The sequence below is a fragment of the Brachyhypopomus gauderio genome, chromosome 7, assembly GCF_052324685.1.
Source record: "Brachyhypopomus gauderio isolate BG-103 chromosome 7, BGAUD_0.2, whole genome shotgun sequence".
Lineage (NCBI taxonomy): Eukaryota > Metazoa > Chordata > Actinopteri > Gymnotiformes > Hypopomidae > Brachyhypopomus > Brachyhypopomus gauderio.
Window position 1 is genome coordinate 22,220,613 of NC_135217.1, and position 24,276 is coordinate 22,244,888.

The following is a 24,276-nucleotide window of genomic DNA, read 5'->3' on the forward strand; positions in this document are numbered from 1 at the left end:
TATTTTGCTCCTCATTAAAACATCCATCTAATATTCAGTTATTCATTCTTTATCAGCAGATGCTCGTCATTAAGATGATCCGCCTGATTAGCAAACCTGGCTTCTGCATTCAAACCCTAATTAAAACTGTTATCAATAGGTTCTTTCTTTACATAAAAAAATTGTTCCATCTGTCCCTTTAGGTTGAATGTACAATGTTTGGATTTCTTTAATGAGAGATTCTGTATATTGAAAAAAGGCTTGATATTCACACAAGTTCAATATACATTACCTCCTTTTAATGTTGTAGGACTCATTATGGTTTGATTTTTTTGTAATATTAAAAATCCTATTCTGTGTAAATGAGCTTATATCAGTAGAGCTCATTTACACAGAATAGAAAAGCTGCAGAGGCAATTTATAACCACAATGGTCAAGTAATTAGATTTTGAGATTAAAATTACAGGCAATCACAACTGTCCAAGATGATGCTGCATGCAATATTCCTTCAATTAGCAAGCAAGTAGTGGCGGTCCCTTGGGTGGACATGAACAGTTTACTAGCGTTCAGTCTTTTTATGTAGATCTTGAATGCCATGGCTCCTTCTGGACTTCCAGTGGGAATGCCCTTCTCTGTGCCAACAGAGCTCTTAGGATCTGCTGGCATAGCAGAAAAGGCAAGGAAAACATGCCATCTGGCCGAGACAAATGCCATTGTCACAAGCCATAATATTCTGTGCCAAGTTATGTGAATTTATCATGTCTCCATAAACCAAATTTGTTTGGCTAACGCGGATAAAGAGTTGCGGCTGCTCTGGTCCTCTGGGGCGCTCCTGGTTGGACGGGGGCTGTGTAGTGTGGAGACACTGCCCATTATGGTGTGTGGCCCGGAGTTGCACAGAGCACAGCAGGCTTGTTAATGAAAGATCACAGGGTTCTTACTTTCCACTTCAGTTTATCACATGGTGGCCAAGCAGAGTCTGTCTGTTCTTTTAGTAATCTGCAGCTTCTGCAGTGGGACAGGGTGTGACTTTGGCAGGTGGGGAAAAAGACGTTTTACATGAGATAACCTGCTCATCCTTTAACAGAGAGGTGTGTGTGTCAACAACTGTAAATCTGTCTAAATCAGTTTGGTTATTAGCCAAGTAGCCGATTCCACACAGAACCGAACAGACACTTTAGGCATTAAAAAGACATTGAACACATGGAAAATGATGTGGACTGCAGACAATATGGTGCACTGACATCTGTAGCTTTCCCACAATAGCACAGCACAAGGTGCCAGATCTTGTTAATACCTAATTGAACTGTTGGCAGAATCAGGGTCGCGAGCGGAAACCACGCCGATGGTGGTGCCCACCCGGGCAGCCTCAGACACCACCATCTTACTGAGTGCTGTAGCGAACACTGGTGGTTCGTTTACGTCTTTCACGTTGACCTTCAAGGTAACGGTGTCACTGAAGGGGCCAAAGGTCAGGAACTGAGGGTCGATGTTCCGATTGGTGGCTTCGATCCTCAGAGAGAAAGTGTTCTTTGTTTCATAGTCTAGGGGCTGGGAGACAGAGAAAATTGATAATAAATGAGTACAGGAGCGTTCAGTCTACTCACTTTACACTGAAAACCATTTCAAGAGAGGGAAAAAAATGTGTCAATATATTTACAACAAAGTGGAGTTGCTTTGATCTCCAATCTCAGGCTTATTTATCAAGCAACACTCAACATTTTGCCTTTTTGGCAGATATCCAGGCATTTCCAAAACTCCACAAATTTGTTTCCTCACAGTAATTGAATCATTTTGAATATTTCAAAAGTTCTCTCTTTCTGACTCTTTTTCTGTTTTGGGGTTTTGGGTGTGTGTGTGTGTGTGTGTGTGTGTGTGTGTGTGTGTGTGTGTGTGTGTGTGTGTGTGTGTGTGTGTGAGCGTGAATGAGAAGAATGGAGTTGCATAAAGTTAAATAACCTCCAGCAGCCTCACACCCACCCAGCCAAAGCCCTCTCTAATATATCCTGCATTGAACGTTTTTCTGTTGAATTGCTAAACAATTTGAGAGCAATGTATTGATCCTTTGAAAAATGAAAAAATAGAAAAATAAGAAACACTGAATTTAACACTTAACACAATTGAGACATTTGAGAAATAACTCAGCTTATCTGAAGAGCTAGAGTCACTAAATTACTTATTGATATTCTGGCATACTTTTTAATTCTTGTAAAAATCCAATACTGTAATTATTCTCAACAGTTTCCTCTATGCTCAAGGAGATCCTTCTACATCATTTACATTTGGTTTAAAGTATTTACAATTTACTGATACAGGGATACAAATACTGTCCAATTAGTAAAAAATGATAAAATTTTTCTTGTTTGAACACTTCAAGTTGTGTGCAAGTGTGTTGACTCCAGGTGTTGTGGTTGGTAACCTTGGACAAACATACAAGTCTCTTATGATTGATGTCTGTAATCTCTTGCAAGCTTTAAAGCTGCTACACTAGGATTTCATTTGAACAGGTAAAATGTAGGCAGTTGTCTAAAGTTTGCATATAATGTGTAAATCATGCACATTTAATATTTATGTAAGGCATATTTATCATATTTATATATTTTTTATGATGACCATATTTGCTCTTACAGACACTATTCAGACATTTCCACTTCGTATAGTTGTTCCTCTAGACCTTTTATATAAAAAAAATGTTTTCTTCGTTACTCCTTTTTAAATTTCATTTAGATATTTACTTAGAATGTGTGATACTGCAGATTAAGTTAAGTTTAGATAGGCAGAAAGACCTTTGTTGCTCCTGACAGGTATTAATGGTAGGACATCATTCAGCTTTGATTTGATTAGCTGTAGGTTCAGTAATTCCAATGCATCTGTGAGACATTAGCTCGAGTGGTGTTTGTGTTTATTCTGTAGTTTGTTTAGATTTAGAGAAAGGTTGTAGTTTACATGACTTGAAAGATGGCTCGAGGACACCTGGTCATTGTGCAGTGATAATGTTTAGTTGTTACTGTTTTGCTTGGGAATTATCATTTGCCTCGATTTGTTCAATTCATGGAACTATATCACCCCTTCATTTTTGGAGATGCTAACTCTTAGCCATTTGCTCCTGATTTTATTTTTTATTTTTTGCAAAGTGTCCTGTCAAGAAGGAAAAAAGTTCACAGAAGAGGTAATGGCTAACAGCTAGCATGCTATAACTTTGACCGTGAAGTGGCAATTAATTTTTTTTACCTTACACTTTGGGGCTGCTAGAGCAGGGAGAAAAAACATTTTGATTGAGAACTCTGACTCCAGAACACACAAAAAAATAACTGTTACCCTTCGGGGCAGTTAGACTATAGAGAAAAAAATATTTGAGAGAGAACTTTGACTTCAGAACAGGGTAAAAAATGTTTCCCTTCGATAGACTCCACTGAACCTAGACTCCTGAGCATGCTTACAATTATTATTAATTTTTTTTCAATTACCCTTCAGGGCTTCTATACTCCTGAGAAGAGCTCGCAATGTTGTACTTGCTGAAATGAAGAGAGTAAGCAGGGCCCTATGTGAAGCTGTATTGGAACTGATACATTTTTATGTGTGTGTGTGTGTGTGTGTGTGTGTGTGTGTGTGTGTGTGTGTGTGTGTGTGTGTGTGTGTATATACATATATGTCATATCATAATAGTATAGTGTAGATTATAATTTAAACACATTTTCAATAGGTGCACATATGTTTGCAATATTCACCACAGTGTCAGGCCATGTTTTATTTGTTTCAAGCCATTCTATTTTTATGACTGCTTATTATTTTATCTTTTATTGCTATGTTCTTCCTTGTATCAGCATGTGTGCAGGTATAAATCTTTGACAGTTCAGTGCATTCTCATACGTGATGGGAAATTTGCTGGTACCGTTACTGGTATATAAAACTTTCTGAGCAACAATGTTGCACTTCTTTCTCAATTAAAATACTAGACAGATCTAGCTGTTGAGTCCATTGTAAGCCTAAATCATTGACTGACATCATATATGCACAATTGCTTTTAGTCTCTGTGCTTTTAATAAAACCTATTGTTACAGTCAATTTGAAACACAAATTGAAACTGAAACCTTGGTCAACCAGTAACCAAAACACGTCACTAATAGAGTCAACAGAGCCAGCTTAATTATTTCTGCATTTGGTGTTTGATTCTTGTTATGCCTCTTGACTAGTCTGGATATTCCTGCTAAATTGTATACCCAGAGCAGCCTGGTGACCGTCTATGGGTACATACAGGACGGTCACTGCATCTTTTTTTACTAATGAAAAAGTTACTTACCTTCTGCAGAATTACGACCCCCTCTTGCGTCTTCTCATCTGTAGCAATGCTGAACATGCCAGGACCGTCGCTGTCCACGATGCGATAGTCCATCTCCGCATTCGAGCCTAGATCTGCGTCTTCTGCCTTCAGCCTGGTCACCTCAGATGCCACAACCAATGACTCATTCACAGAACACTGATATGGCTCTGCGAACACAACCAGTCACACGCTAGTCTGTGGCATGATGTTTTTTGGGTTTTTTTTTTTTTGGTGTATAATAATTTGCTGTTTTTTTTTTTTGGGTTTTCCCCTCTCCAGAAACATAGCTAATAGATGGCAGTGTATACATCACCGGCCACTTTATTAGGTGCACCTGTCCAACTGCTCATTACCAGAAATGTCGAATCAGCCAATCACATGGCAGCAACTTCAAACCGAGCATCAGAAAGGTGATTTATGTGACTTTGAACGTGGCATGGTTGTTGGTGCTAGACGAGACGGTTTGAGTATTTCAGAAACTGCTGATCTACTGGGATTTTCACATACAACCGTCTCTAGGGTTTACAGAGAATGGTCCAAAAAAGAAAAAATATCCAGTGATTTGCAGTTCTGTGGGCACAAATGCCTTGTTGATGCCAGAGGTCAGAGGAGAATGGCCAGACTGGTTTGAGCTGATAGAATGGCAACAGTATCTCAAATAACCAATCATTACAACTGAGGCATGCAGAAGATCTCTGAACACACAAAACGTCGGACCTTGAGGTGGATGGGCTACAGCAGCAGAAGACCACACTGAGTGCCACTCCTGAACAGGAAACTGAGGCTACAAGTCGCATAGGCTCAGCAAAGTTGGACAATAGAAGATTGGAAAAACATTGCCTGGTCTGATGAGTCTCGATTTCTGCTGCAATATTTGGATGGTAAGGTCAGAATCAACGGTTCAGGCTGGTGGTCATGGTGGAATGGTGTGTTTTTTCCTGGCACATTAGTAGGCCTACCAATTGAGCACCTGAGTATTGTTGCTGACCATGTCCATGATGGCTACTTCCGGCAGGATGACACGCCACGTCATAAAGCATGAATCATCTCTGACTGGTTTCTTGAACACAACAATGAGTTCACTGTACTCGAATGGCCTCCACAGTCACAAGATCTCAATCCAATAGAGCACCTTTGGGATGTGGTGGAACGGGAGATTCTCATCATGGATGTACAGCCGACAAATCTGCAGCAATTGCGTCATGTCAATATGGACCAGACTCTCTGAGGAATGTTTCCAGTACCTTGTTGAATCTATGCCATGAAGGACTCGGGCAGTTCTGAAGGCAAAATGGGGTCCAACCCTGTACTAGCAAGGTGTACCTAATAAAGTGACCGGTGAGAGTATACGATCTATGAATAATATAAAACAAGGTACAATTTTGTAAATTCAGCATTAGTTAGAGGCTGCTGAGGATGAAAAACACATTTCGCATCCTAAAACATACAGATATGGATTACATTTGTATACACAGAATAATATGCCTATGGTCATGTGATGGTATCCCCTCCCCATGTTATCATGTGACTATGTTTTTGTTTTCATTTCTGTCTCTACTCTTATGAGGTCTTGTCTTGAGGGGGTTTCAATCCTCAGACGATGCAGCTGTGTTTTGAGATTCCCTCTTGTCACGGTTCCCTCGGCCACCCCTCTTGTTTTGGTTTGGTTTGTTTCCTGGTTCCTTTGTGTGCTTTTATTTTGAAATGGCATATTGTGTCTGGTTTCACGTCCCTCCCTTGTACTCCGCCCACCTCATCATGGTCTTCATGTGTGTCTCTTTGGTTCTTGGTTTGTCTGTGTATTTTAGTCCTTTGTTTTAGAATTTGTTTTATCGGGCATTGCTCTCTTTATGCTTCTAGTGCTTTGCTCCTGTCTATATAGATATTGTCATGCTCTATGTTGTATTTCTAGTTAGTGTCTTGGTTCTCATCTGTTATATCTTTTGGTTTGTCTTTGTTTGATAGTGTGTATGGTTGAAGTTCTATGGTTTTGTATGCTCTGTGTGATCTTGCTGTTTCATGTCTTTGACTTCCTCGCCTTTATGTCTCCCCTGTTCAGTGTGTTAGTGTTTTTTTTTTTGTGTGTGTTATCACATGTTATTGGTTAGTGTTGGATTTGTCTTTGATTCATGTTTATGTACTGTTGTTAGTTTTGTTCATCTTTTCATTAAACTGCTTAACTGTCCGCAGCCTCCAACACCTGTATTTAATATTAACGTTATCAGCGTTACACCCCTGATAATCCAGCGTGTTTCTACCCCATATTGTCCTGGTGTCATTGATTAGGAATGGCTGCCGTTAACAATTATTTCCCTTCTTATTTATTCTTTTATTATTTAGACTTTCCAGTGTTTTCTGATTTTGTGTTTCTGACAGCTGGCTTCATGATCCTGGTAGAATTGTTTTAACATGATCTCACCATAGCTTGAAGATATTCAACAACGTCAGAGTAGAAAGTAAAGGATTTTCTAACTTGCAGCTCCCACACCCTACATTTTTGTTTTATTACTGCCTCACTGAGATAGCACAAGCTACTATTAACAGCATTTAATTAATAGAGCCCCATTAGAACCCATTAAAACATTATTAGAACTCCTTTAGAACCCACTATTAGACCTATACAGAAGCAATGATTAGAAAAAATAGTGTTATTTAAAGAGTTACATAAGGAATTTCACAGTCTTGTTAATAACCAGTTAATTGGCCTGTACAAGGGCTCATGGTATTGGCGATGATTGACAGGATGCTCCCTGTGGGAGAGATCATTATGGGACCGTTGGTGTTCTTTCCCCAAGTGGCTGGGCAGAGATTTGCCCACCTGCTGCTCACTTCTCTCACTTCTGTCTCTCTTCGTGTGCCTGTGTGTAATCTCTCTAATTGCTTTCTAATTTGCTATGGAATAGGGGCTACCATGCTCATAAGACTCTTTTTACACCTCTCTTCACACTTTTGTTTTCCTCTGAGTTCTTCTGCCTTCCCTGTCTGCGTCTTTCTCTGCTTTCTCTCACTTCATTGCTCTTTCAATTTAGGTTGCCAAGTTTATCCTCAATATAAAGTCATTCTTATTGACTGCACTGCCAACTTAAACTCACAATTAACTCACATCTGACTCCTTAAAACCATGCAGTCTTTAAAACCAACTGAGATCTAGCTTGGATCTCTCTCTCTCTCTCTCTCTCTCTCTCTCTCTCTCTCTCTCTCTCTCTCTCTCTCTCTCTCTCTCTCTCTCTCTTTCCTTCTTCCCTTCCTCCTGGGTTTTTCTGACTTGAGGCTGGCTTTCACCACGCCTTCCCTCACCACACCACAGCCTTCAAACTCTATTCTCTCTTTTCCTGTGACACTCAGTAATACAATATCGATTGTGTCGGGCACCCCTGTGCGGGTGGAGAACAGACACGGCTGGCCACCTTCTCCACCTATGTCACAAAAGTGAAGGGTTAAACCAATGCTGTCAAAATCCTTTCAGATCCCTTCCTCCATGTCCCCTCTGGCTCAGCTAAATTGACTCAACCTCATACAAGTCCAGAGGCAAGCTTCACAGCCTTGTACAGCAGTGACTGAACTGTCAGTAGCAAAAAAATTATAGACAAGGAGAGATTATCAACCCCCCACCCCCACCTCCTGTTACCCGCAGTTGGCCCACAACTTAACTTGTAGCCCATCAGTGAGCCCATGTAAAATGCTGAATGGTAAAGATACCAAGGGGGATGTTACTTGACCATGAAGTTATTCATGTTTCTGTCCCTTCCTGGGGCATTGTGCCAAAGTGCCTGATTTGCAATGTGAGGTGAAAACCTTGGTAGGTCTTTTAAGATGTGTTCTGATAAAATTCTGGCTTCAATTTTCAAATGTCTATACATTTTCACATATGTCCAAATGTTATTTATAGCTTTAAAAGCTATAAACAAGGCTCAATAACTAAATACCTGTGGGCAGGAACTCTGGTTTCATATCCCTCCAGCCCTCAAGTGTGACATTTATATATAGTGTGTGACCATATATAGAGCTGTTTTTGCAAGTTGTGTGTGCATCAGTGGATGTGTGTGTATCTGAATAACATCCACAGTGTGTATGATTGTGTATGTGTGTGTCTATTGTACAGTGTGGTGACTACACAAGCCCTTACTGTGTGGGAAGCGTGGTGGGTTGTCATTGACGTCTGTCAGTGTGACTGTCACGGAGGTGGTCCCCGAGAGACCCCCCATCTGGCCTATCATGTCCTTGGCCTGGATGACCAGGACGTACTGGTCCCGTCTCTCACGGTCCATGTTGGGCAGAGCTGTCCGAATGATGCCTGTGCAGAAAGACATATGTGTAAATCTGCACTGCTGACCATTTCAACGCTTTTCAATGCTTCATGTAGGCACCCCATGCTAAGATCTGTTATAATCTAACATTTTAGATTATAAAGTTTTCAAATATCATGCACTATTGTAACCTTGCAAAAAAATTCTAAGACAGCATGCCAACATTTTACATAGTAAAATGTATCTATAATTATGCAGCCCTAGACATTAATGAAAAATAAATAAATACCATTTAAAGTATTGCATAAAATGAAAAGTACTAAGGCAAACAGTCAGACCAATTAAATTCATTTATTACTATAAACACAGTCATACCAATTATGTTCAGTAATAAAGTAATGCTGGGTGATTAGGTATGGTGAAATACATTTCTTGCACGTAAGGAAAAATTTTAAGTTAGCATGTCATTTCTAACTAAAACTACACACAAAAAATATGTATGTACATAACACCATGGTCAGAAAGAATTTATTAGTTTAACGTTTGTTACATGAACACTGATTTGGCAGTGCTGCAAGTTGGAGTTTACTGGAGTCTAACAACCCCAGTTTGCCTTTTACCCCGCCACCATTTTGTATTACTGTGTGACAGCTGGCTGTCTGTCCCAAGCAGTGTTCGGTTCTAGTCTGAATCTGTTATTTATTTTGGTTCTGCTGCTGTAATTTCCAGAGCAAACAGTGCCCTGCTGAGACCTTCACAGACAGGCTTGCACACTATAGGAAGTTTAATCCAAATTAAAGCTCTGGACTGTTGGAGACAATTAGTTAAAGTGAGCACTGATTAAAAGCTTGAGATAATATTAACATGTATCCTCCATTATTTTAGCATGTCTGACTCCAAAACCATTCAACGGAACTTGCTCGGACCGTGGAGGCTCCCTGACACAGGTTCAGTGCTTGTGTAAGAGCATACATATGACCAGACACAGTCTGGGAGTACAATGGTAGTATTTATGGGCATATACAATTGCAAAGTTTTCTGAATATAATCTTTGAAAAACTGAGGTTTCCCAATGCAGATACCCTACTGTTATTTATTTAAACTGCAAGACAAGACTCAGTGTGTGTCTACGAACTCATCCCAAATAACTGCTTGGCAAAGATGGTATTTTTCCTTTTCATCTGAGACAAACCCAGTACATAATCACCTAAAGATCAGGTGTTGTCAAAAGTCTATCATAGGTCCAACTTCATCCTCCGCAATCTTTGAGAAGTAAGACTGAACATCCTTATTTGCACCAATAAACATGAAAAAGCAACGTTGAAAATATATGACGAACAAAGTTTTTATAGAAAGTATAGTATACTGAATAAATTGCAACCTGGTAATAAAATAAAAAATTGAAATCTCTACTGTTAATAGTAATGTAAATAATATAGTACAATTACCAGAGGTTTTAAATGAAAACATAAATAAAACAATCCTTCTGAAACAATTATTGGATTTAATTTTAGTTTTCAAATATTTGTATGTAATCTAGTTATATCAAAAGGAGATATTAGATGAGGTGTTTGGAGGCTTAAAAAAAGGAAGAACATACATAATTATGTATATGAAATGGTCTAAGGCCCCAACCACTGCTGCAGTGTCTGAATATCTACTACTGTCCACAGCTTACGTCAAATTTAGGCTGCAGACCATTACTTACAAGGACACTTCTTTTACCCGCTTAATTTCACATTACCACAAGCTTTATGCCCCTATGATGACAACAGCAAAGACATCCGTATTTCTCAGATTGCAAATAAACTTAGACAGCAGAACCTTTCACATAAAACCAAATGCACGACACCAGATTGGGCCAGTGACTAATAAACAATACCCAAGCCAGAATTAAAACTGCAGAGGGGATTTAAGCAAAATGGTACACAAATGGCATCCACGGCTAATTTTGCCTTGAAAGGTCATAGAATTGATCTGAGAAGGAACCATATTTGCATCTTGGTATTTAACCTAATAAGAAAAAAAAAGATGTTTGAGAAAGCGTGGGGTAGGGAAAGTATAATTATTAAGTCTTGATGTGAGCACTTTATGTGGCTATGACATGTGGAATGCTTTTTGCTGTTTTCCAAACTACGCTTTTTCCAAAAGTGCAGTCCTACTATAAAGACATTTTTTTCCGGGACAAAGTGTTTTGCCTCTGTTTCTTTTGATGCAGATTTGCTCTTTACGATATCCTTTTAACATTAATTTAGTCTTACTTCCTGTTGCCCCTCATGCCCCGCCTTTGCCGAGCTCTCAGCCAATCACAGCAAACTGTGTCAGAGGATGTGACATCGCTTACCCGTACCACAAGCTGGATCTCTGTGACAGGAAGTCACTCTCCTCTGGTGTGTTCATATTTTTTGTTACTCTTAACAATGAGTTATTTAGTTAATTATGTTCAGTTAATAAAGAATTTTGGCAACAGGCCATTTTTTTTTTACACAGCTGTTCCTCAGGTCAGTGTTACAGGGGATGGAGCGTCCATCTTTTTAAGTCCTCCGTTTTGTTCAGTTTTATTTAGCCTCACTTTGCAAGCTGTGCCATATCATCACCATTATGTCACCCTGACATATGAAAAAAATTAAATAAAAAATGCTGCAAAATCTGTTGTCATTATGTGCTGTCATTTCACCCCACGCAGTGTCAAGACACATCCCAGTGTCACCAAAAGTCTGTATCACTTCACATAGTTGTGTCGATTTGACACCAACATTCACAAATTATGACAGCTTGTATGACAGCTGAAACTTGTTGGAATAGGAATGTATAATTGTTTATGTATGTTGGAGTTAGTTGTCTTATGAATGACGTATGTAGGTGTCGCATACCCTTCTAAATAGGATCTTTCAGTAATCAGAATTTTGCTCAGTCTTTAGGCTAATGTTTAATACTGAGCACATGGGGGGACCCCACAAACATCCACGGGTAGGGCATTGAGATTCATGCATAGAATTATTAAGTAAAATGGAATTCAGTAATTCAGTATAAATTATTTTAGAGTGGCTGGTACTACTGAAGGTTTGAAGCTTCCACTAACTCTTGGCATGGATTTAGAAAACAGTGTCCTATGATGTAGCGTTTTTTGCATTTCTGAATGGTTCTCAGCATTTGCTTTGCTGCAATAAATAAACAGAGCAAATACAAACAAACGCGCACCCTGTCAAATCTCGGAAGAGAGCACATCCTTTAACATAAATCCTCTAATGACCACATTAAAAGAACCCAGGGGCTTTTGGAAAATTTAAATCACATTCAGAACAAAAGTTGTCACCAGCCAGAAGGCAACAATAAACAAAGTGGATGATCTTATTAAGCAAAGATAGGCTTCACGGGCATATCATGTACCCGTTTTGAATCAGTGGCACCCATCACGGCTGGGGACACATTGAGTTGGTTTAATGAGGTTATGAATCCTGGTTCCAGCTGGGCCATAGACACTATTACTTGCCCTGTGTGTTTTTTTCCCCATTCTGCTCATGGCGTGGATGCCCGTATTTTTCCAACATCCGGCAATGTTTCGCTAATCCCAGCAGCTGGGCGGCTTTTCCTCTCCAGGGACCTTATCATCTTCTCTCTGCTGCCCCATCTCTCTTTCCCTCCATCCATCTATTCTTTTTTTTTTTTTTTTTTTTTGCTTTTCTGAATCATTTTGAGCACTATCAAAAATCTAGAGAAACCGTGGTGGGTGCGAGAGTGGGATGAGAATGTGATAACGGAGAGAGAGATGGAGACTAATGGTTCAGGCACGGCAGAAAAGTAGAAGGTGGCAACCAATAACATCCACCGTGACTTGTCTCACGAGTTTTCATCAATAAAGTTAGGAAAGGAGGGTTAGTTTTAGTGAGGAGTTGGCTCAGAAAGCTGCTCCCTCTGGCCAGTTGTCAGACTTCTGACGGCATGCGTGATAGTCTGGAGATGAACTGATATAGCATCTAGGCGAATCGTGCTAAAGCTCAATATCCTGCCAGAAGTGTGGTGGATGGTATGTAAGAGCGTGGTCAAACACACTGATGCAGCAGGCAGTGAAGAGACCAGCGGGGTTCGGGATGGGGGGAGGCTGGCAGCACAGGTCAAAGCTGGGAGTGAACTACAGATCTACAGACAAAGGTGGTCTGAAGGGGAAGATCAGGAGTGCTCATCCTCAGCCAAATATACTCAGCAGAAAGAAGGACAGAATGTGAAGTCGATAATGTCAGCGCCAGGGACTCCGAGAGAGTGACACCAGAATCATTTATGGAGCACATCTGAAGGTGTGCAGATGCCTTCACCAAGCTGATTCTGTACCTAATCACTGGATCATTGGATTCGCCCATATCACCACACCAGTGTCATGAAATCAAGTGCAGATTGCTCTGCCTTTCCAAATACATCACTCAAGCTCTTGACTAGCAAAGGAGAGAAGTGATGAAGACACTACAAGCTTCAACGCAGCACAAAGCACTCTCTTTGTAGTAAGAACATTTTGAGGGCTCGTAAAAAAATGGGTTTGTGTTATCATGTTAGAAAGTTTTTGAATAAATTGCTGGGTTTCTTTTATGAATCGCCTACTCTGTCCCGAGTAAAAAAAAAGAGCACTTGAAGACTAGCAGGGGACCAGCAGTATCGCTAAAGTGAATCTAGACCCAGTGTATGAGTCCTACACACTTATCAAAACGTCTGGAGGCAGAAGAAGCTAAGACTGAGGCAGGTCCAGAGAGCCTCAGGCTGTTCCAGAGAGCATACAGGTGAATTTTAGTGATGGGATTCTATAGCATGCATAGTTCTCCGGCTTCCTCACCTGCCCTATGTGTGTGTCTGTGTGTGTGTGTGTGTGTGTGTGTGTGTGTGTGTGTGTGTGTCTGTGTGTGTGTGTGTGTGTGTGTGTGTGTGTGTGTGTGTGTTTGGGGGGGGGGGGGGGGGGGGGGCTGAGTAGAAATGCCTCTACATTTTGTAATGCAATTGAGTTGCCTTCTCTAATACCAGCAGCTGATCTCAACTCAAGGAGTATTCCACCAAAATGTCATAGGCTATGACTGTCAATAAAATAATGCTAATAAGTGTGCTTCTGCAGCATAACAGAATCGAATGCTTAGAGCTAATAGCCCACAATCATTTTGCTACTTTCCTGCTGAAGCCATGTAAAGTGGTTCTTAGCAGTGAACATTAGCAGTGATGTTGGAATAGTCAGTATTCCTTGGCCTGTCTTCAAGTAAATTGTCTCTCTGAGCAGCTGACCTACTGTGCCAGTTCACTTGACCTCCTACAAGCTAATAACTCCAGTGCTGATCCAACACCTACAGTGTTGAAATTAAAAGTGCTAATTTAACTGTTTAACTAAATGCTGGGGATTTTCTTTGTTATGTAGACAAATAGGCACATTATATTTTAATAGAATCCACATTTACAAGTTCTATTTAGCACTACCATCAGCTACATCAATAAAAATCCAACTGTATGAATGTACTACAACTCAAATAATAGCATACCACTTATGTGCACACTTAGTGCTATGCTAATTGCACAATATGAAAATATTAAGAAAACATCCTCTTTACACTCATTACACTTATCTGTAATGAATGCATCACATAGGGAGTGATGAATAATTTGTTGAGTGAAAACCCAGAAAAATATGGAGGGATTCACATAAATAAACTTTCATTTTGCAGAGCTATTGATCAATAGATTAGGCCACCACAAACATATTAAACAAAGCCTTGTGCTCCTTAAGTCAGTTAAAGCTTGTTGAGATAATTTTAGTTGTACAATTTTAGATTGTAAAAATATCTCTTAAATGGTTTACATGTAGAATACTGTACATTTGGGATAGGGGAGGACAGGGTAAGATGAGCCAGTGGGTGAGTTGACCCTTCACCTGGGTCTGGGCTACTATACACAATATGTTGATGAACTACCACTTGTCACGTCTAGCTCCTCCCTCCTCCCTGGTCCCGCCTAGTTTTCCCCGTTCCCTTGGTTTTCCTTCTGTCTGCCACGCCCCTGTCCTCAGTACTCACACCTGTGTCTCGTTTTCACTCCCCTGTTTTCAGTGTCTATTATCCCCTCGGTTCCACTTCCCTGTGTCGGTCAATGTACGTGAGTCCATTTTAGCTCTCCTTTCTATGTTCGTGTAACGTGTGTTGTGGGATGTTTATGTATGTTTACTTTTCTTAGTTGTCTCGTAGACCCATTCTGTAGTGTCAGCCCTTCATTGTATGGTGTAGTCCCCATCGGTATTTTGTGTTACTGTCTAGTGCAGGGGTCGGCAACCTTTGAGACATGGAGTGCCAACTTTAACATTTCTAGTCGATGAGTGTGCCACTATCAACAAAAAAAAAATTGGAGGGGGGGGGTGTTGCATGTTGCGTACTGACAGTCACGCTGTCTACAGGGCTGCCCTCACTTTAGCCTAAATTCCAACACTTTCCAAACCTGGAACGCAATGCAACATTAATTTTCGTCAGGTAAATGTTCATTCCCCTGTTTTGAGGGGTGTTTCTTTATACTACCACATATCGTTACGGAGAACCCTGCAAGAATGTGATGCGGCTAGTATAAACGCCTCCGCCGTTCGCGCAGATTTGTGCGAGGTGTGCGGAATCGCACGCTACGGGATTACGTCACACACAGCGCCGTGTGGCCGTAGTGCCTGTAAATTTAAATTTTAATGGTCCAATGAAGGTAATTTAAAAACCAGGATATTTCCTCACTTACAAAAAAAAACCCGGGGCAGGACGTGAAAAACGGACATGTCCCGGGAAATACGGACGTTTGTCACCCTACTTTAAGAGAGCTGGACTGCTTGCCATACCTAGCCACGGCACGTTTAACGGCTTCGGCTCTTTCAGTGGGGTCTTTATACGTCTTGTCGTGTTTAGTCTCGAAATGCTTCTTAATGCTGGAAGTTCAGCACACAACGTTGTCATAGCACAGTGTACACACAGCACTTTGACATACACCAAACCATAGTCTTCCGTCCAGGGTTGAAATGCCCTCGCTTTGTGTTTTTAACCAGAGGCTCTGTCATCTCTTGTAATGCTATCAGGTAGACTAACTGATTTGTATTAGGCTAAATTTAAACATGGGTCTGTGGCGGGAGCTGAGTGCAGAGCGATGATGAGCAATTTTGATTGGAGGATATTATTTTTTTTGCTGATGCTGGTTCAGCGTGACGCGTGCCAGTGATTATGCCTCGGCGTGCCACCAGTGGCACGCATGCTATAGGTTGCCGACCCCTGGTCTAGTGGTTTGTTCTCATTTTAATAAAAAATCGATAACTTGCACTTGCGTCACCCCTGCCTCTGACCAACGTTACACCACTGTATATACGTATGCAATTTATGTTTCACTGCACGTAGACTAAACAATTTTCCCTAACCAGTTTGGCACACAGCCTGAACCTGTATGCAGTAGGTTTATACTCAGTAACTGGGTATCTGTAGGCAGCTCGGTCAATGCAAAGGACAGTGCAGTTAAACCTTCCAAAGCCTCTGTACCTCTGCCAATCTATGTTTTAGTAAGCATGAGCGGGTATACATTATGAAGGAATATAGCAGATTTCATAGGATTATCTGGTGTCTCAAAAGCATGCGCTCAAAAAGGGGGGTGCTGAGTCCTGACCAAAGGCAGACAGACTCATCATCTTCATCCTGTCCTAATGACCTCAGCCAGCTGGACTCATCTGGACACTCCATCCACCCACTCCCAGCCCTGGCTTTGCATGCACTTGGCAATTCATGTTTCCTCCATTAATCAGTCAAAAGTCTGTGATTGGACACTCGGGGACAAGAGCACTCGTAGGCGAGTTGAGACCAGTAAATGGACCCGGCTGGATCCGTGCCAGTTGAAATGTTTAACATGGCAGTCTTAATTGTTTAAAACATATTTGTAGTACAACATTTCATGAAATGTCAGTCGTGTCATGTTTATTATATCAGCAATGTGTGACACATGGGCCTAAGCATAAGGAACAGAATACATTTCATTGACTAAAAACAGTTACATAAAATATTAAAGCATGTAACATTAAATATATTATAGTAGACCTACACTTTAAAAAATTGGTGGAGACATGTTCCCAGTGTCTCAGTCCCACTTATTCCTATGCATGGTCCAAAAACATTGTGATGGAGGGATCAAGGGAACAGATGAGGTAGACAGTGTCTCAAACTCTTTTTAATGTCCATAACAATGATAGAGTGACAACACACGAGCAGAGCATAGGTGCCGTACTGGAAGTTAAAGGTGAGGAAGGCTTAACTACAACGGCACTGAATAAAGGTGTGTAGTGAGGCATCCTTCCTCCTATAGGCTCAGATGACCTGTGGGCTGTGTGTTTGTGTGTGGGCATCTCAATGACGGGCTGGAACCTTCCTACTGTGACAAAATACTATAATATATGCAGTATGACCAATATAGTTTAAAAATGTAATATTGTATGCTATTAAGAATTTCTCTTTAAAGGTCAGTGTTATTTGGAGAATTGGAATGAGGTTATTGATTCAATAAGATCATTTCAAAGATTTCAAGCTTTAATACATCTTGACATGCAGCAAAACCGGGTGCAGTGATGCTCCAGTACTTCTTGTATTCCTCAGCAAACATTTTCAAAAACATGTATTCTCTTTCCATGTAGCAGTCTTATCATGTCATTTCATGTTCCACGTCACCCGCTCTCCCAGTCCAACTCAGCACTGATAACACAAGCTACGCTTTGACAAACCAGTCCATACAGACAGCCCAGTGAACTGTGGAGCAGAATACACCATTTATTCATAAGAAGATGGAGGGGGGCATCTTTACCATGAAGACATAACTTAAAATGAGAGTTACTACTTTATATGGTTGGCATACATGGGAAGCCTGTCTACACACCCTCAAAAGGCCAGCTCTACAGCTTAATAAAAACAGGATTATAGGCATTGACGTCTTCTACGTGTCCGAGTTTTTTGGTCTCATAGTGTGGCAGATGTGTGTGTCCTGCTGTGTGCTTTCTCTCTATTTTATACAGTGCACATTCAATTAAGCACGAGTGACCTTACTTCTCGAATGACCACGAAAGGACCTAAAGCTGACAAAGAGGACCAATGCAGTAAAACCAGAAAGATGTTTTACTGGATTGATTATTTAGCAGGTATTGAAAAACAGTACTATAGTACTGAGCCCTCCAAGTTCAAAAGAGCTGACAGGGGTACCGCAGTAAGTGTAGATTATGATCTACTCATCCACAGTACACAATAATGCAAAATGTCACAGGATTCACCCAGTTTTCTTACTGGGAACACTGATGCACAGTATCTTGTCACATATTCAGATGACTTGGGGAGTTGTCTAGGCCAGCGTTTCTCAACCGGCGTGCCGCGGCACCCTGGGGTGCCGTCTGTCTTCATCGGGTTTGCCGTCAAAATATTCTGATGTGAAATAAAAAAATATAGTTTTAAAAATTGAAGTTATTATACGTTTTAAAAATCATTAAAATTTATTTCATATGACTAGATCTCTCAAGTTTGGTGGGCGTGAGCTTTTTTTCAGGCGGGGGGGACTGGTTAGTGTCGCGATGGTTAGTGTAGCGGCTGTGTGTGTGTGTGTGTGTGTGTGTGTGTGTGTGTGTGTGTGTGTGTGTGTGGTTAAGGAGCGGGCTGGCTAAAGTTTACCAAGCAACAGCACGAATCTATATTCTGATTGGTTCAACCTGTTATAATATACAAGCGATGGATTGGCTGAATATGCTGCGGTGTGCGGCAATTAGATTATTTAAAAAATAAATAAATAAATAAATAATAATATTCAAGCGTGAGAAATTCCATGTGTGGCGTGAGAATGTGTGAAATCGCTGAAATGTCTCACGCTCAAAGCGTGAATATGACCTACATATGACCCTTACCAAGGTCAGCACGTGATTACACAGGTTTCCCACTGACTGTAAGATACATTTATGTGCTCTCTGTCTTAATAATCACTTTTTTGTGTTATGTTGGACGGGAAATGGTTGCAGAGAGTATGTTTTCAGGGTTGCCAACTCTCACGCATTGAGCGTGAGACACACGCATTTGACCGTTTTCACATGCTCTCACGCCACACTTCCGATATCTCACGCTGAAAAAAAATCTAGTTTATTTACCTCTGATCCACATCTATGATTCAATGAGTTACTAGTTCACTCTGGCGCCAACCACCGGTTATTGATAGATCGCGATATAACACTTAATTTGCGTCCATTTTACGCCCCCCGACAACTTACGTTCACCCACACCCCCAAAAAACTGGGGTGCCTTAAAATTTTGCATGTATATAAAGGGTGCCACAACTGAAAAAAGGTTGAGAAACACTGGTCTAGGCCATCCCTGGGTTAAGCTCCTTTTTTCTAAGAATACCTTAGGGAATCTAAATTGATTCCCTAAGGTATTCTTAGAAAAAAGGATTTAAGTACCTCAGAAAAGAGAGGCACAGAAGTGAGTGTGACACAAGTTTTGTCCTTCAGGTAAGGAGTATTGTGCCTACACAGCCACTTTTCACGTAGTTAATCACACATACCGCCCTTCAGTGCTGACAAATAGATTTGATCCTTTTCCATCATTGATATATTGCATTTTAACTGTAGATTTTGGCCTGTCTCCTGCAAAGATATGTTGTGTTTTGCAATTTGTTTTGAGTTGGCAAAATTGATTGAAGTTCAACTTATTTCAAGCATTGAAATGCTTGAAAAGTTACCTAATTACATATTCCAGTGTCTGTAATAATCATTACTTAGTTTGTTTAATGTTTAATCGCCGTGATATTATAAGCAATGTTATTACTAAGATAAACTGGACAACATAACTCATAACTATAAAACCTATTGCACTATATAATATCAGTAGATATAAGCAGAAGAATTTGGAGGTCTAGTTGGTTAAAGCTTTCACAGACTACCGTTGAGAGTCTACTATTTTGACTACTATTTTGATGAGGGTGTACACAGGAACATGCACTCCACCCCATTCAAATGCACACACACAAACAATACCTGACATTTCTTTCCAATTAATATTTATATTCAGTGCAATAGTTTCCACACTTATCGGTGTACTTCAGAACTTTTAAAGAGCTAATTGACATTAACACAAACTTTATAAACAGTCCTTAACTGGTGCAGCAGGCTGGGACTTGAAGTGGAAAAGTACTTTAAGAGATTAATAGGTGCTAATAATGAAATGCAACGCTCGTCGACTGTCATGTGGGCCAAGTAAAGATTGCATGACTACGGAAAGAGCAAGAGCTCCCCACAACCACAAACACGACGGCCGTTGTGAGTCTCTGAGTGGCTCTCTTCTGGGCCAACCTCTTCCGCCCACCATCACATGAACGCAGCAGGATAAGACCATTGGCTATTGGGCAGATTTTATACGCAGAAAATAGCTGGAGATATCATACTATCATCAGGGTCTGGGTTAGAACGTCCAGGGCTGCTTGGCACTGCTCTCTGGGAGGGATTGAAGGTTTAGATTCTCTCCCCTGCCAGTTGAAGATGGTGCTGGCCAACCCTGGCAATCTGCCAGCTCTCACACTGTGAACTGGGCAGTCTGCACTCTCTCCCAAGCACATGCAGTTGCGTGAGTAGCAATTTGAAAAGATGTGGTGGCTGGATTCACTTGTGTCGGAGGAAGCACGTTCTCACCTTCATTCACTTGTTGCAGCTCTTTCATAGATGACACTTAGATAGTAGGTGGAGTTCACTTAAACCCAACAACCAGGTCTACCTCGATTTCAAAATTCAGTTTTGCCAATGCACTTAGCCTACAGAACAAACAAGAAGTCCAGTCTGCCTACTGCCCCGATAGAGAATATACTCCTTCAAACCTTGTGACTTTGTATTTATTTATTTATTTATTTTGTAGGTGAGATTTTGCTTTTCTGGTATTAATCCAGTAAAGGGTAAGACCAACAGGAATAGTTTTATGATGAATCAGTCAGGTGATTGTCATGTTTTACACCTTCTCTGTCTGTCTGTCACATCCATCATTTTGTTTGTCATGTGCTTCTTTTTTTAGTTTTGGTTTCCACGCCCCACATATAGTTATCTGCTTTTCGTTATCTCCCCATTAGCCAGTGTATTTAAACCCTGTACCTTCCCCTTGTTATTTGCTGGTCATTGTACAAAGCCTCCATTCATTTTTGTTATGTTTTTTATTCATGTTTTCTGTTATTTGTTGGTAATCTGACCTCGGGCTGAAAACTAAGTTACCATGTAGTGTTATGTGGAAGGGGTGGTTCTTCTTAAATTAAATATTTAAGTATTAGGTATTAAACCTATAGGTGTACATTGCCCATTATATCTGGTTATAATGAGACTCAAAATCCTAAATCGTGTCCATCTAATGTGCACTTACTCAGACATACACGTATGTATGCACTCCTAAACACTCCTAGGAAATAGTCACCTAAACCTAACCATGACATCTTTAAAATACGTGCATCTTTTTATTCCTCTTCATTTTTTGCTATGTTTGCCAGATGGGAACCAGCTAAATGTCACCACAGTGCCTGAATATTTTGCTGTAGGCCTATATGATTTTTTTTTTCAGGGAGAGACTTCAGAACGCTGGCAGATTTCGACCTTGTCCACTTGATGAAAGGAAAAATGGCCTAAGGGCAAACCCTGGCTGTGTAGAACATGGCACTGTAGTAACAGTTGTCAGAACTGACAGTCAACAGAGAACATGTCTGGTTGTTGTCTTGTCAAACTGTCCCTTGTGTTGTAGTGCCAATGCAAGGGTGCAGTTTGGTTACTAAAACAAGAGATACATCATCCGATGAACAGCCCCAAACATGAAAGCACCTTCCTACTTTTTTTTATCACCGGCACACTGGAAAGAAAGAGAATGTTTATGGGATACGTATTTACGATATTGTCCAAGTGAAGCCTGTCTATTTATAGAGTGCACTGACACACACACACACACATAGGTTTGGTATGATAACATGAAAACATGAAGCTTTATTTATCAGTCACCTTATATAGTCCTGACGAGAAGAATTCTGAACTTCTGGGTAAAGCCTATCTTTCATCTCAAGTGCAATTCTTATAGAAAGGGTTCATCTCTTCCCTTCATTCAAGCCTTTTAAACATGATGTCAAAGTCCTCATTCAGAAAATATCTGCAATCACAACGCGTGTCCACGCACGTCCCTCAGTGTAGAACACTCCCTCAGCCGTGTACTCACTAAACGAGACACCGTGAGATCTGGGCCATAAGAGCCGTGTTTACCCACCGTCGCGTTGGCGTGCAGCACAGGAGTAACATGTACCGTAACGCGTACCGTAACTGGTACCATAACGTGCAAAACGGAGAGGCAGGGCGGTGCCCCTCTCTCCAGGAGCAGGAAGAAAGGATCATGCTTGTGAAGTGCACTGCTGCCTCCTGCTTCTGCTACCCCCCCCCCCCCTTCCCATGGTGCACTGCAGGTGGCAGCTGCAACTCAGTGGGGTCATGGGTAATGAGGCAGCCTGAGAACAACTTCTAAACCTAAAAAGCTCCCTGTCTCTCACACATGCACACTCAGACTTCACGTATATATATATATATATATATATATATATATATATATATATATACAGTATGCTAGCAATTTACACCGTCTCCTGGGCCGTGTTGTTTATATTCATGTTACCTTCAGACTTGAGGGAGAGGGGATGCTGAAAGATCTTACTTCTAAGTTATAAAACAAAATGTGAAGAACAATTTAAGATGTAACTAGAGTCACAGCAGAATGTCAGTTACCGTTTTATGCAATCAGATCATATTATATATATATATATATATATATATATATATATATATATATATATATATATATATATATATATGAGAAAAGACTTTTGTCAAAAAGTCATATAACAAAAGACCAAATTCAGTTGTAAGGAACAGTTTGTATATAAGCGTTTCGTTCTTACAGAGGCCAAATATTAAAAGCTGTTGCCATGATGTTAATATAAATCTAAATCAGTTATCATGTTGAGGAAAATTGCCATGTTTGTCAGGAAATCATCCTAAAAAGCTTCCATTTTGTCACTGTAATGTGTCGAGTAGTTTTAGGAGCCTCTGTTGTTTGTACCATCTGTGCTTGCCAATTGCTAATGGCCATTATATATTTAAATAGGAACGGATGTATATATATTATATAATATATATATATATATATATATAATATATAGTATATATATTATATAATAAATCCTTTCTTTTGTGCTGGTCGATTGTATTTTGTTTGTAATCCCCTCTGTGCAGTATCTTTCTGAATATCTTGCCGTGGTAAGTTCCCTGTGTATTTTGGTTTCACTGTGGTTTTGTCTTGCTAAATGTGTGTAATGGTTGTTTGTCATAAGCCTGTAATATTCAGGGTGTGCTGAAGTGACATCCAGCCTATGGTTTCAGATTTTAGTAAATATTCAGTCTGGGGACTGTGCTTTTGTGAAAAGAGCTTAGAAGTTAGGTTTTGGGGGTATATACATTAACTAATGGTATCGGCTGTTGCTAATACTTTGATTTGTTTTAGTGATCCATTAATTTAAAATTTTTAGAAGTGTCACTCAGAATGTTCAGTCAGGATCTACTTTTAGAGAAAGTCTATGTAAAACCTTAATAAATACAGGTTCAAGGACTACAGCATTTAGAGGAAAAAACCCCAAATACAGTGTCACATGTAAGTTCAGAAGCTACATTAGTATCAGCCAGCATTTCATGCATGTGTGTTTGACTGTGTCTGTACACGTGCGTGTGTGTGTGCGCGTGTGTGTGCGCGTGTGCGTGTGTGTGCGCGCGCGTGTGTGTGTGTGTGTGTGTGTGTGTGTGTGTACACGAGTCGATCTTGCCAGCTCCACTGAGCTGGTATTCTTTTTATCTCTACTACGAGAATGTAAGCAGCAATCATTCAACCATTTGTGACTGTAATACTTCTTCCCTTTTTTTTTTGCTAGCCTGATATCAAAGGTAGATGTGAAGCTTTTGATGATTATACGCCTGAACATATGCATGAAAGCAAGACAAGGGCATGAAGCAGAGGGATGTAGTTACAGAACACTGCATGGAGGTGCAATCGTGACTCACTCATTTTGAGAGAAAGCCATGAATGAATTTAATGAGTACGGAGGAGGCAGGAGGTAACAGGATGATGAGTGTCAGGACACTTCCGTTACAGAGGTCAGCCAGTGAAGCCCATTGTGTAGTTTACCCTCTTCAGTAACAACTGCTGTGCTTGTCCAACCCTTGTGCCGTGTTTTTGTGTTTTGCCTGTTCACGTCTTAACTTGTTCCACAAAAGGCTGTATAATGAATGAGCTGAAAGAGATGTGTGAGAGCAGGGAAAGTACATAAGCAATGACTGAGGTCCACAGGACCGGAACACATTGTCTTATAAAGGACAACCTCGGTTCCTTAAAGACTGATCTCCAACAGGACTGCAGAGAAGCTGCTAATGGCTTATAGTGAGAAGAAACGAAAGGGAAGCAGCGGGCTGTGAAAGTGTGCAGTTAGCATACTCCGCCATGGCTTACACCAACAGCTCAGCGAAAGCAGCTCCTCTTTCTGTCAGCCAAGCCAGAACAATTGGTCATAATGGCATCTGGAACTTGCAATTCCCCACCACTTAAAGGACTAAAACCTGCTGCAAAACATGTTTCACCCACACTCTGGAGCACTCAGCCTTTAGCACGAATATGAGCTGTCATT

The 24,276-nt window shown here is 40.6% G+C and overlaps 1 protein-coding gene across 3 annotated transcripts in view; it reads right to left on the bottom strand.

The window, feature by feature from the left end:
* The window catches only part of LOC143519306 (cadherin-7), a 90,352-nt gene that overhangs the window by 22,424 nt on the left and 43,652 nt on the right, over nt 1-24,276 (bottom strand). For all 3 annotated transcript variants that reach the window (XM_077012611.1, XM_077012610.1, XM_077012609.1), the window contains 3 exons: nt 8,427-8,594; nt 4,280-4,467; nt 1,277-1,530 (listed from right to left, as the gene is read on the bottom strand). In XM_077012611.1, coding sequence (XP_076868726.1) covers nt 1,277-1,530; nt 4,280-4,467; nt 8,427-8,594 — 610 coding nt within the window. The remainder of the gene's footprint in view (nt 1-1,276; nt 1,531-4,279; nt 4,468-8,426; nt 8,595-24,276) is intronic.